At 33.8% G+C, this 14407-nt stretch overlaps 1 protein-coding gene across 4 annotated transcripts in view; it reads right to left on the bottom strand.

Moving 5' to 3' along the window:
• Positions 1-14407, bottom strand: part of LOC125653315 (protein NEDD1-like) — an 82624-nt gene that overhangs the window by 10376 nt on the left and 57841 nt on the right. For all 4 annotated transcript variants that reach the window (XM_048882735.2, XM_056144801.1, XM_056144802.1 and 1 more), the window contains 2 exons: positions 12489-12637; positions 6411-6573 (listed from right to left, as the gene is read on the bottom strand). In XM_048882735.2, the coding sequence (XP_048738692.2) occupies positions 6411-6573; positions 12489-12637 (312 nt within the window). The remainder of the gene's footprint in view (positions 1-6410; positions 6574-12488; positions 12638-14407) is intronic.

Here is a 14407-nt window from a genome sequence, read left to right as displayed (position 1 = left end):
TCATAGAATGTTTTTGTTTCCCTTAATATTTCTGATTGTTTATAAATCACTGTCCCATCATTACACTCTAATCTTGGTATGATTTTGCTAGTGAAATTTCTAGATTCTAACGTACAAAAATAATGTGATGGTTTTTCTCCTTCTTCAATCCATCTAGCTCTACTTCTTACATAAATACCATGCAACTTATCTTTTCTAATGTTTTCTAATTCTTGCTTTTTACTACACAGTTCATTGATATTGCTGTCACAAACATTTTCTTCTAGTAATTTGATATTTTCTTTTAATTCTTTTTCCTCTCTTTCTTTCTTCTTTTTGATATATGATGCATAAGAGATAGTTTTACCTCTTATTTCTAAAAGTAATGTTTCTAAAAAAAAGTTGATCGTTAATAGAGAAGGAAATGTCTGCATCAGATACATCATGTATGTTATCAAAATTGTATACAGGGATTGCATACTGTTTCTTTACCTTTATAATAATATCTTTGATACAATCTAAATAATTTTCATCATAGGGTAAAGAGTTATTAAACTTCCATAACCCTCTACCTTTCTTAAAGTCATTAAAAGATATCTTCAAGGATATCATTGAGTGATCTGACCTATAACTAGGTTCTATAGTACACATTTCTAGCCCAGACAAAAGAGTCTTGGATATTAAAAAGAAATCTAACCTACTTTGTTTCAATGGAGTTTTTCTTCTCCATGAGTATCTACGAATATTTTCATGTAGCTGTTTAAATGGGTCTATGTAAGAATTACTTTCCATAATTTCTAAAACTTTATCTCTTGCTTCTGAATTATTAATATATTTGTAGTTATAATAATCCAAGTCTGGGTTTAGAACCAGATTAAAATCACCACACCAAATAATATTACTGCATTGCATATCATCAATGTGATTTTGTATATTTTCAAAAAATAGTGGTGTACCATTATTAGGACCATAAATAGTACAAATTAATACTTCATGACCTTCTATACATGCTTTTAGTATAAAATAATTTCCATCAATGTCACCCTTTTCTATCAGAGGTTTAAAGTCAAAATTATTATTGATTAGAATTGCAATTCCCCTGGAGTTTGTAGAATATGAACTGAAGAAGCACTGGTATCCCCACAAGTTCCTTATTTCATCTTCAGTATCATGTGAAAAATGTGTATCTTGCAAACAATAAATATTACACTCTAAAGCTCTTAGGTAGTTAAATACGTCCTTGCGTTTCGCAATATCACCTAAACCTTGGCAATTTACTGAAATAATTCTAACCATTCAGATTACAAAAGGGAAAAAATAAATAAATAAACTTACTGAGACTAAAGTGATACCCACTGGAACCCATGGAACCATGTTGAAGTTTGTTGACAGAGAAATGGGGATAGAGATAGAAAAGAGAAAGAAGTAGAAATACATATATGTATAATACAGTTAAATTAAGATTATCAGTTGTCAATAAAAACAAAATCTAACTGAAAAATCAAGTTGTGAGACGTGAGAGTCACTTTGTTTGGATGGCAGATGTCCAAAATCATTTTTCGTTATGACACCGGAAGTACAATAAATCAACACTAAAGTCTAAATCGATAGCGGATGGAATTTTTATTCCCGGATTTTTTTCACTTTGAAGTCAATGTCATCGAGTATATCGAACTTCACTCGCTTTCCTTTTACGTTACCATAAACAGAGCCATTAAAGTACCAAGCAGATGTTATGCTCTCATGGTCTATAAGGCGAACAATCAATTCTCTGTTCTCCTTGGTGACGTCGTCCCCAAGACGAACATTACCCGGCGAGTCCTTCACAGCAGATCTGCATCGCATTATGTTCGCCTTTTTGTCGTTGTTTCTCATCTTCATTAGGATGGGTCTTGGTGCGTTTGGTCTGGATCCTGGAATGCGGTGCACCGCCTCAATGTCTCGATGGTCAACTTCCACATCCCCCTTCTTTTTCAATGTAGATTTTACTACCTCTACGATGTTTTCTCCTTTTGTTTCTGGGATGCCATATATTTTGATGTTATTTTTTCGACTGTACTGTTCATTGTAATTCGATTTCACTGTGGAAAATGTCGCTAAATCACGGATTTCATTCATTTCTTTTTGTAGATCCCTGTTATTTTTATTTGCCTCACAAATTTTTTCCCGTAGGGTTTCGTTTTCCATCGTTAGTTTATCAACGTCCGTTGTAAGCCTGTCTATTTTTTGTTTTAACTGTGTTTCACGTTTTTCTGCCTCTTTCTCATAACTTTTAAGGAGACCTGTTACAATATTTGTTACCATGGATTCAAGATCACATGTTTTCACTGTTTTTTGTAAGTTTTCTTTAATTTCCCGTAAGTCAGACCTAATGGCTGCCAACGTTTGATCACTTGATCCAGCAGTATCATCACTTTTCTCGGACAATGTTTTATTTTTCTCCGATCCTTTTCTGGTAATTGCCATAATAACGCACCTGAATTTAAAAGTTCGACAAAGGAGACGCTCAACAAAAAATTTTTTTTAAGGCGCTCTACTACACTGCAGTAAATCGTAAATAGTACTCACGAATCACAGAAATTGGAATAATCCTGTATTCAAAGTACGGTTGCAAGTTTTTCTCGACGTAAAGACTCCTTTTAGATGTTAGAATGTTTGTTTCTCACTTACTTAGAAGTACACTGCCATAATATTCACTATTTAGTCGTAAATTTCCAAACTTTGTGCTCACGAAAAACGACCTCCTACCTATCGAGCGCCATCTTGATTTCCCCTTCTTCAATAATCTAGTTTAAATGCATATCCATTCTATATATAAAAGGCAATTGAAGAGATTACAAGTGCGAAAGCAGTCACGTGGAACTATCCTCGATGTGGTCGATTTTATTCCAAGGACAATAACCATTCCTTCTGCGTTACTCAATGGAAGAATGTGTAACCAAAAAAAAAAAAAGCATGCCATACAAGAATTTTCACATTCCTACTCAATGTTGACACTTGCAATTCTTATAGGGAAATAAATCAAAACTTTTATACCATTTATCCTTATCATCATAAGATACACACATTTCTCATATTAATAGTAGTCTAGAAGCAAAATCGGGCTCCAAAGTCCAACCCCTCGTCCTCGCCGTGCAGCCTGGAAACAGCGTGAGCCGGCTAATGGGGCTCTGGTGAAACTGGAGGGCCAACCACCCACCAGTGGATAAATCCGGTTACAGAAACGTCTACAGTAGCAAAGCCACTGTAGCCGCCCTATGTCCCCCATGGGACGAAGTGGATTGATGATGATGATGAGAAGCAAAATCCTGCATTTCTGTTGCAAAATGACCTTCTAATAAACTCATTTTAGTGTCTAATCTTACAGATTTATTTATCAAACCACGACGTTTTGGGTGTAGATTGTACACTTGAATTGCAGTGTTACCAGCTATATTTTTTAATGGCAGAATTGATGCAGTTGCCTTCAAGATTAGACATTAGTCGATTTCATTAGGTTTTAATATTTCAGTAGGCCACTGGACTACTCATGAATGATATTCTGATAGTCTGGGGCAAAATTTACTAATCCTGGGCTACCTGACTAGCGTTAGTGTAAAACCCTGTAAATGTCTTGTAAAATAGATGTTTATTAAGTAGAGAGTTAGCCCGAAAGTAATTAAAACCGGATATATACCACTACAAAAATATGAAATGTCATATAGAGCTCAAAATGCATAAATACATGTATCATGCCAGTACATCATTGTAAGAGGTCTGTTAAAAGTTTACCTCTATGACCACATACTAAAGGCATTGAAAAACAATCAATTACATTTACTCATGCAGCCTTAGAGGCAAGATCAAAAGTTCAATGTCTGACAAAAAATTAAATTCACATAGTTTTCACTATGATGAATGTTGAAACTATTAAAACATACAAGTATAAATAACACTCTGTATACCTTTTCTATTGTTTATTCACAAATGAAAGTGTACATTAAAACTACAAACTATTAAATGTTCATTAAAATGTAATATTAGTGTAATCGATGTCAGATGACAGAAACTTACAGTAGTTTTTACCCCCTAACTATTTGAATTTAGATTTTTATCGAACATCAATCTTTTGATCTCACCTCGACGATTATGGGTGAGCTTTATGTAAAGACTAAAACCAGATCTGGACGAATAGGTTTTTTCCTTTGTTACCCTGAATTGACATATTGAATAACTTATATTATTAAGAAATGAGCCAAACACAAAACATGACAGTCAGACAGAGGACAGAAAACAAGATGGACGACAGAAGAAGGATATAAGCAACACTAGCTGACACGATCAATTACATAACAGGGCATAAAAATAACCTCTAACATTTGATTGCCATCAGCAACAAATTTTCATCTTACGATTGCCAATTTCATTTTGACACTCCTGAAAATTGTACATCAGGTACCAATGAACAGAACATGCTAATTACGTCAAATCAGAGTATCTAGTGTAATCTTTCTGTTAGAGTAATATGTTTCTTCACATGTGATTCAATCTTTTGAATATCAAATTTTGAGTCAATCAACTTATATTCGCTTCTCGTTGTATCGTGCATCCCATTGTATCGTTTTATTTTTATATTCGTCGTTTATGCATGTGCAATGCTTCCTTAGCGGCAGGTTAATTTTGGAATAAAAACATGAAATCACGTTGTTTAGTCAGACAATATATTCTAAATGAAAGTTTATGACATTGGTAAGTTTCAGTACAATAAGTTCAAATAATGCAGAATTTGAATTTTTCTAAAAAGAGACGAAGAAAGCATTTAGAATAATATGCATTAATCTGTTGAATCCTTCTGAATCATTTTCAAAATATCGTTTGATTATATTTGTTGTCTAGAATACGTGATAAGCGTCAATGGCTAAAAATATATGGAAAGCCAGAAAGGTAAAATGATTACATATATTTTCATAAAAATTTTAATTTGACTTCGCTTTATTTCTACTGCAAAGTCATATAAGATAAATCAATTAGGTACAATTTAGATATTGCAAACATATCTATTATTCTTTTTATTCATATTTATAAGTAATTTCATTGTCTGAATGTAAACAAATGTAGGAAAACACTATCTTTATGCCCAAAAATCATTAATTTATTATTCACTCACAGCATAGCAAGGCATCAATCATACATGCTAAATTTTCTATGTACTATGTATATTTTTTTTATTACAATGGGTCAGACATAAGAATAAAACCAAATGTCTTGTAAGATTTTAACAAATATTGAATTATGTCACTTTGTGAGCTCTATAGATTGATTTAATGATGTAGCACGATACAATGGAACTCTTCAATTTCAACTAACACTAAGTTGCACACCGTATTTTTCACGAAAAAATCTAAACTCTGTGGGTTGAGGAAAAGACGTACTTTTTTAACATCACAAATTTAACACAAAATATTGGTGTTTGAAAATGTTTTCATAGAAAACATTGAACTAGCACGATACAGTGAGACATCAGGCAACATGTACATTTCACAGCTTGACCTGCATTGCAATTACTCAAATGTATACAAAAATAATTACCAAGCATGTAGCAACAGAGGGTCTGCCCCTTTTTATTGTTACACACAAAGTTATTTTTACATGCAAAGTTTGATCTATATGGGCTGTCCCCCACCCCCCTTCCAAATTGTAGTGAATTGTAGTGGTGGAAAAGTAAAATTTAACAATTGAATTGAACTGAAGGATCGACCCTTCCTTCTTTCCCACGATTTAGGATTTAGAGGTTTGGATTTGTTTTATTTCGATTGCAGAGAATTTTCAGAAAATATTTTGTACAGTCAGTAAATTCTTCTCCAGCTCCCCGTTTTTGTAAAAGCAATGCTTTGTGTCTGATTATATCCCATATTGTTTTCATTCTGCTTATATTTCCAGGTGTATGTTGCTATTCTGAACTGATTACTTCTGAAATTCTCTTTATTAATTGTACCACGACTTGAACAGAAATAAACATCACATATGGCTGTAATCAAAGAAACTTTAACATTGTTTTTAACATAAATATAACACAAACCGTTAAAACTCAGCATGATAAAGAATTTGTAACGTAAGCTCTACTATACACTGTTTGTTAATACTATTTATGTGAAGCTTAGGACCACAATGGTAAGAACGCCCCACAACTTCCAGTGTATGGGAAGTAACTGCAAAACAGTAGGTTTAAAATAAATCTTTGTGATTGTTTTGGAAGAAATGAAAAAAAAAAAAATGATTTTGTCAATGACTATAAAGCTATGACATATAATGTCAGAATTTGTCAAGTAAATTGTCTGTTCCACTCATACAAGCTATGGTTTGAACTAATTTAGTGTAAATTCAATCTAAGGGCCATTGATATATCATTGGACTTTGTGTTAGTTGCCGTCTATAACAATAGAAACATTTACCTAATTCAGAGTATGGAGTTGGTGAAGCTTGTGATTCTGCTGGCTCTAATAAATGTCGGTCTACTGGGCGACTCATAGAAGTTGAGAGTTGATCCATCAACAAGTTTTCTGGTGACCCACCAAAAGGCCCCAACACTGGAGACAGTCCCATGGTGCCATTATGCTAAAACAGAAATACATTCAAAAAATTACATAAACAAAATAAGAGGCCTCTGGCCACATTGCTCACTTGAGAAGCAATAAGCACTAAATTTCCACACACTGAATCTACACTAGAAAAGTAATAAACACTAACCACACAGAATCTGAATCTACACTAGAGAAGTAATAAGCACTAAATTTCCACACAGAATCTGAATCTACACTAGACAAGGACTCTCCCACTATAATTAAGAAACAAAGTTATTACTAAACCATATGAATACAATATACAATTATTGCTGTTTTTGAGGTCAATACGATGATTTAGACACCTGAGGAGTACAATATTCACCGAGCCCGAAGTGCGAGGTGAATATTGTACTTCGAAGGTGTCTAAATCATCGTATTGACCTCAAAAACAGCAATAATTGTTTTATTATATGATTAAATGATTAAAAAAAACCTACCTCACCATTTTTCTAGAATTGCTGAAATCTTAGCCGAACCCAGTGAGAAACGAAGAATTTCATTGGACGGCAAAAATAAGTATAATCAATCGCGTCAAATTGGACCTATTTTTGGTCCTATGTGGAAAAAATAATTCCTTATGTTCACCTGGAAGGTCACGTGCAGGTAAACATAATGTAGTATGATTTCTACATTGTTGGATCTCAGCCAGTTAGAGAGCTAGGAATTATTCAATCATATAATAAATACATTTATTGCATGCTAGTGAGGGAGATATTAAGATTTATCCATCCAAGAAAAATCATTTTCCCTGAGGGCAATGCCCGAGGTGTATATAATTTTTCTTGGGTAAAAAAATCTTTATATCTCCCAAACATTCATGCAATAAATCATTTATTACACCGAAACAAAGCAAAACTAGAGACTGGAATATCCGCTCATTTAAATGTATCTGAGATCACCCTTACAGTACCACCATGCTGTCAATGTATTTTTATAATGTACGAGCAGCAAAATAAAAAGATATATGATAACCATTTCTTATGTTTCCTTCCTCACTGAATGCTGTATCAGAAACCTATGTATAAACAAATTGCTTTGTCCCTTATGAAGTATGAAAGTATGATATTTGAGAAAAATATGAAGTTCATTCTCTCTTGCACATAACTGTCTAGATTAATCAGATAACTCATTGTATAGAATTATTATATCTAGGTATAATATAAATATAAAATGCAGCATAATTTGCTCCAAACCATTATCTAATATGGTCAAATAATAGCTTCATTCCGTATAGTTCAATTTTCTAAAGTATCTGATGTAATTTATATCAAATGAAAATATGAATTTGATGCGACATGAAGCAATAACATTATAGAAATATCGAAATTTATTTTCCCACATTGCTTTACTATGATGTCACAATAAACAAATTGATATGTTTTAACAGTTTAAGTATCTTATGTCGTCTAGTAGTGTTGTTACAATAGACGCAGACTATTGAAAAATTGTCGCTGAACGCCACACACCGACAATCGATCATAATTTTTTTACATTGATTGTCGCTGACTATTCCGGAAATAATTTACTTAACAAAACCCATAGAAATTTTAGTATTATCATGGGACGTAACTCTAATTTGCGTAATAATGGCTGGGAAAGATGATGCAGATTTGTCTCCACCTTTCCATACCCTTCCGCAACCAGGTCGAATGTATGAACACTTTTCGATTCAGGAAAAAGGGCGAGGGGTCACCTAGCAATAGTAATCTACATTAGCAAGGTGTGCAAAAAAATAGTTGAATGTGAATCAAGGGAAGTTTGAGGTCATGTGTTATGAAATCGATCACTAATAAAGTATTCCCAACAATTTAATACCTTTAACTTTATTTAATTTAGGAAATGCTTACCTCCAACTTCATATTGAAAAATAACACCTTCATGAAACTGAAGTTCCGAGGACAATGAAAATATCAAATGTTCAAATTTTTAAAAATTATTCAATGATGTACATAAATGTTAATGAGAGAAAATGGTGTCAATGAACACTATCTGTAGGCTAAGAAAATCAAACAACAATTCCAGTTTGATTTTGCTGCAGTGGTGAAAAAAATATCAGTATCTTTCAAACATTATCAATTTTAGCATTTGTATTCCTGTCTCTTCAGTCCCTAGTGAGTGAGATTTTAGTCTGGGTGGAAATATTGTTAAAAGGCCCAGATTAAAACAAGCACTTGTTCATTAACTCATAGATTAATGAAACTGGATCAGTATTGAAATAGGTGAATCAGTTAGTGTTGATAAACATTCATCAGGAGTTGACTATTGTATATAATTCTGTATTTGTCCAAAGTTCATTGATTCAATGAATTTATTAAACATAACAGTAAAGACATTATTAGGATATCATTTAATCAGAATTGATATTATATAGTGTACATGTACTTTATTTAATGCAACTGTAAATGGAAGTTCAAACTATCAATTACGTAATCGATAGTATGCTGCTGATTCAATTCGATAATCAATTGTAACTTTGGTCCGATTTTAAAACACTATCGTCTAGATTTGTTTAACTTTAGCGTTCTGCTGTTTATGACGTTTTTATCTATTTACCTATACTTTTACCGATCACTGTGAAAATTAATTATTACATATACAGTCCCTGAAACGTTCTACTTTACCATTTTTCCGTTCGCTCACCGTTCGTTCAGCGTGCGTTCACCGTGCGCTCTCCGTTCACAGTTTTGCGTTCAGCGTGCGCTCACCGTTCACAAAGCGTTCAGCGTGCGCTCACCATTCGTTCATCATTCAGTCTTTTCATTGTCATTCAGAACACCAAAGTGAAACGACCAATCTTGATAGCAAGGCGAAAATGAAAATTGAACGTGTACGTGAGAGTGGAAGGATACTTTCTTACTATATCAGAAATTTAATTTTGAAGTACAAAATGTCAGGATTATCCACTGTGAATGCCGAAAGGTTCATTTGAGCTTTTGTTAAAAAAAACCAAAAAAACTTCTAAATGAGAGACGAATATACATGTAAGAGCTTAATTATATTGTCATTATGAATTTAACCCAAGTGCAAAAAATAAGGCAGTTTCAGGTAATGAAAACCTCTTCCCCTGTGTTCACGATTTAGCATTTACAAGTTCGGGCAAAATAACAAATTATTATAATTATTTTCCATTGCTTGACAAGAGTTTTAAACAAGTCACCCCCCCCCCCCCCCCCCCCAAATAAAAACAAACGATGCTACATAATGTACATTGTACCGTATGTACGTGTCAGAATGTCAAACTGATGTAGCTATTTTTACACCTATATTTATGAAAGACATTGTCAATAAACTGATATTTAGTACTCTTGCAAAATTGAAACTTTTGTAACATTTGTCCTTAATGCAAAGATGTAATTGTTTATCTGGTACGTTTCTGCATTAGCCTTTAAACATTCTACAGGTAGTTCAGTACAATAAACAGTTTTATCTACATCAAATATATACAAATATTGCACGATCTGACTGCAATCTATGGTCACATAAATAATAAAAATAGTAAGTTTTGTACTTACATGTGCATAAATTCTAGGATTATTTCCTCGGGTCGATGTAGCTGCGACAAATGAATGACGCAGGAGTTTTTATAAATTTGTAGTCTAGGCCTACATCTTGGTGTGTTATAGACACAAAGTAGGAATATTTAATATTGTTAGGATTGTTAGTCGAGTGTTAAGGTGTTGACACAGGGTATACCGTCCGTATTGTTTGTTTACTGCATCTATCTTGACTTTTTTCGGGGGGGGGGGGGTGTTGTGTTTGTTAATTACAGGTATCCCAAACGATCGAGCTCGTAAAGTTTGTAAATTCTAGATGTCACTACCCATGTAGATTATAGTGTTTTCCTTTCCACATGCATTGTATATATATTATACCCATGCATTAAATGTATCTGTACACATAATGGTACATGTATACGCAATGTGCATACGAAATTTGCTTTTGTTTGTGTATGACTGTTGTGTGTATTAATGTACAATTTGCGATAATTTCATGAAATACATACATGTGATGTATACTCGGTACTTGTACAAAAATATATTACATTAAATATATCCAGAACTGTAAAATACGCTGTCCGGTTTATTTCATTTTTTATTAATTGCTGAAATATATATGTACATGTATTTTATTACTTGATTATGAAATAAGTAAAATCCCAGGGAAAAATCCGAAACATTCCAAGTAAATAGACCATTTTGCATTCAGTGTGCACTCAGCGTTCGTTCACCGTTCACTTTGTGCTCTGCGTTCGCTCACCGTGCACCAAATTGCGTTCACCGTTCACTCTGCGTTCGTTCACTGTTCGCTCTGCGTTTGTTCACCGTGCGTTCACCATTCGCTCACCGTGCATTCACCGTTCAAGTGGGAAAGAAGAACGTTTCAGGGACTGTATATATAAATTTGTTTTATGAATGTAAAATGTTAGCACTATATATATATATATATCCAACTCCGCTCCTGCCCGGGGTTGAACTCATGTCCTGCAGAACCAAATCTCCTAGCAGCATGCGAACAGCACGCTAGATCACTTGACCATCTAGGCAAGTAAAAAAAAAACTTGCTTTCGATGACGACGGAATTCCCACCATGCTGTGTCACACACTACACGGTCATTGAGAATGGAAATGGGATACAGTCAATACATATATATAAATATATCAACTTGTGCATCCATTTTGTTTTGTATCAAGTGTCCTCAATATCCCATTATACAATTATCAAACTGAATAACATTAAAATCTTCACACATTTCTTTTTCATTTTGTTAGCAGCTGATGGCTTTTCAATAATGAGAACATGGTGGTACTCTAAATCAAGGTAATCAATTAGTCATAGAATTATTATTTTCAGATTTTATTTTAATTACATTATTTCAAACTTAACAAGTATTAAGCACCCTATCTGTTTAACAAGTATTAAGCACCCTATCTGTTTAACAAGTATTAAGCACCCTATCTGTTTAACAAGTATTAAGCACCCTATCTGTTTAACAAGTATTAAGCACCCTATCTGTGTTGCTGATATTGCAGTTTTTGGAAGAATAAAAACATCATTGTCGTTCATTTTTGTTTTTACATTTAGTTTGTGGTGATGGCTTGAAATGAAGGTCTGGAATAAAACTGTTGTTCTACTAGAAGTTGCAACCACAGCTGAGCAAAGTGTACAAGTAGCATTTCTACTAGCCATTTGACAGTTGAAATATTTTGTTCACTTTGCTTTCCCTAGCAGACATAATCTCACATTTAATGTACAGTACATCGATCCCAACTTAACTGCATATAATCAGTGGCGGATTTAAGGGGGGGGGGGGGGGGGGGCGCAGCTGGCGTCCCTCCCCCTCCCCCCCAAATTTAAGGTAAATCGTGGTATCTTGTTTACAAAAATGTATTAAACGATATAAGAAGCAATAATTTCTTCCACTCCCTGAGAAATAAATGACAAAATCTTTTGATTTCTTGAATTACTTGGGATAACTTAATTTTTTCCAAAAACCCCTAATATTTGGGTCATTTTATTAATTTCACCTTATAAAAAATGATAGAAAATAGTACAAATGACTATAAATAGGAGACATATTTCAAGCCCTGTAAAATTCAGGATCTTCCCCCCTGGATCCCCACGAGGGCTTCGCCCTGGACCCACTGGGAGCCCCTAGACCCCCTGCCTCATAAAGTGGCACCCCCCGTAACCGCAATTCCTGGATCCGCCCCTGATAATCAAACCTCACTCTGTATCTCTATAGATATTTATACCAGAAGAATCCTTGACTACAGATTGAAATTAGAACCACCATGATGTATTCCCCTTTTACAGCAGTTTCAAAATTTCTTTTTCATTGTTTGTAAATTAGTCGGTCAATGAGTTTTAACAGTCAGTGATATCCCCTGTAACATGCACTGTACATACACTCTTAATGCTGCTGACATCAGATCTGAGAGGAGTTATGTTGCTGATCCTAACTGATTCAGCCGAGGGTCTGCTTGTATCTTCCAAAGGAGAAACTGCACTGTTCCCATATGATTCCCTGTGTTCTCTCATAGGAGAAAAAACACCATCTGTAAGATACGAGGTGAAATAAACACCATCTGTAAGATATGAGGTGAAATAAACAGGCTTACAATAACAAAGAACAAAATTGCTCATCCATTCATGTCCTGATTTCTTCCTCATCTACAATTGAATTACTCAATAACTTATCTTAAGGCGGATCATTACACCCAAATTTTATTTAATGGCTTGTGAAAGCATCTCATATGAAGTATAATTTCATTATCAATAGAGTGATACAAGCTCTCAATTATTCTACATTTATGTGATTTTTTATGATTTTTCTAAAATAATAAAAACGGTGTTATGCCTATAAACATCAGAGTCCAAATTTTGCTGTGATTTGATGCATGGTATGAATGCCTAATAAAACATGCCCAGAAGACTCACATAGATGTTTTAAATAAAAAGAGAATTCAACATTTTTTAAATCTTCAAAAAAAACAACAACACCACACACCAATGAAGAAAGATATATTTTAAAAAGAAATTGAAACATGACCAGCTTTCCAGTATGGAGGGTAATTGTGTTCAAAATCCAAGCATGTAAGCTTGTTAATCTAAACATGCAACTATATGTATGTATATATGTATGTATGTTTGTAACTCAGGGGGTGTACGTTATGTTTCTCAGAAATGTATACCTCAGTGTTGTACTCTTCATTTCTGTAATCCTTTGATTTCTTATTTTACATTTCTCTTTATAAAGATGTATCATTGTTTCCTAAGTTATACACGGTCATCCCTACAGTACAACATCACATCTCACATGTTACAAGTCAACAATATAGTCAAGTCTACATGTTTGTCGAATTTCCATATGACCATATATGGAAAGACAATGGAAATTCACAATTATAACCGACAACCGAAAGAAAATCAATGTGCTACACAGGCAGAACACAAGCGGTATTCTCGCGAAATTATACGTACTTGGGTGAAACATCACCAATAAACAATATATTTATGGAATAATTCGAAAAACCATGATTTGTCATATTAACATGCAAGCATTTCCAGGTAGTTTTGATTGAAGTTAGTCCAAGTCATAACCCCAGAAGAAGGGTGTAGTCACACTAGAGCATCAACATTTTATATAAGAATGCATAAGAAAACTTCTTTGAATATCTTCTTCTCATGAACAGAATTTTTAATTGAGAAGATTTTTAAAGAATTTTCCACCTATATATTTCCATGTAAAACTTTGATCTCTATTGTGGCCTTTTCCCTACCCATGAAAACCATGACTTGAACAAATTTGAATCTGCACTACCTATTGTGGCCCCACTCCTGGAGCCATGGTTTGAACTAACTTAAATCTACTCTATGTCTGGAAGCTTTCATGTAAATTCAAACTTTCCTGGCCAAGTGGTTCTCGAGAAGATTTTTAGATGACCCCATCCTATTTTTGCCCCCTTCACCCTACGATGCTTTTATGAAAAATATTATTGAAAATTACCAAGCGGTTCTGGAGAAGAGGTTGAAAATGTTAAAAATTTACAGACAGACGATGGACAAACTGCAATCAGAAAAGCCTTCAACTCTGGTGAGCTAAAAAGAGGGTCTTTAAAGAGTGCTATTTTTTTTTTTTTTTAGCTTTTGTCAATTCCTAATGTGACAGGGACAATACAACTCACAATCTGTGTTACCAGTTTTGGTTAATAGCGATACTGTAGTTTCTGGGAAGAAGTTAAAAATGTTCTAAAGTATCAAATTAAGAAATAAATTTCCTTTGTTTTAAAAATACATGAGGGCTAGCATACTTCATGATGCATGTT

Source organism: Ostrea edulis, chromosome 7 (assembly GCF_947568905.1).
Source record: "Ostrea edulis chromosome 7, xbOstEdul1.1, whole genome shotgun sequence".
Classification (NCBI taxonomy): domain Eukaryota; kingdom Metazoa; phylum Mollusca; class Bivalvia; order Ostreida; family Ostreidae; genus Ostrea; species Ostrea edulis.
The sequence above is the reverse complement of the archived record's forward strand: the minus strand, read 5'-3'. Positions and strand labels throughout refer to the sequence as shown.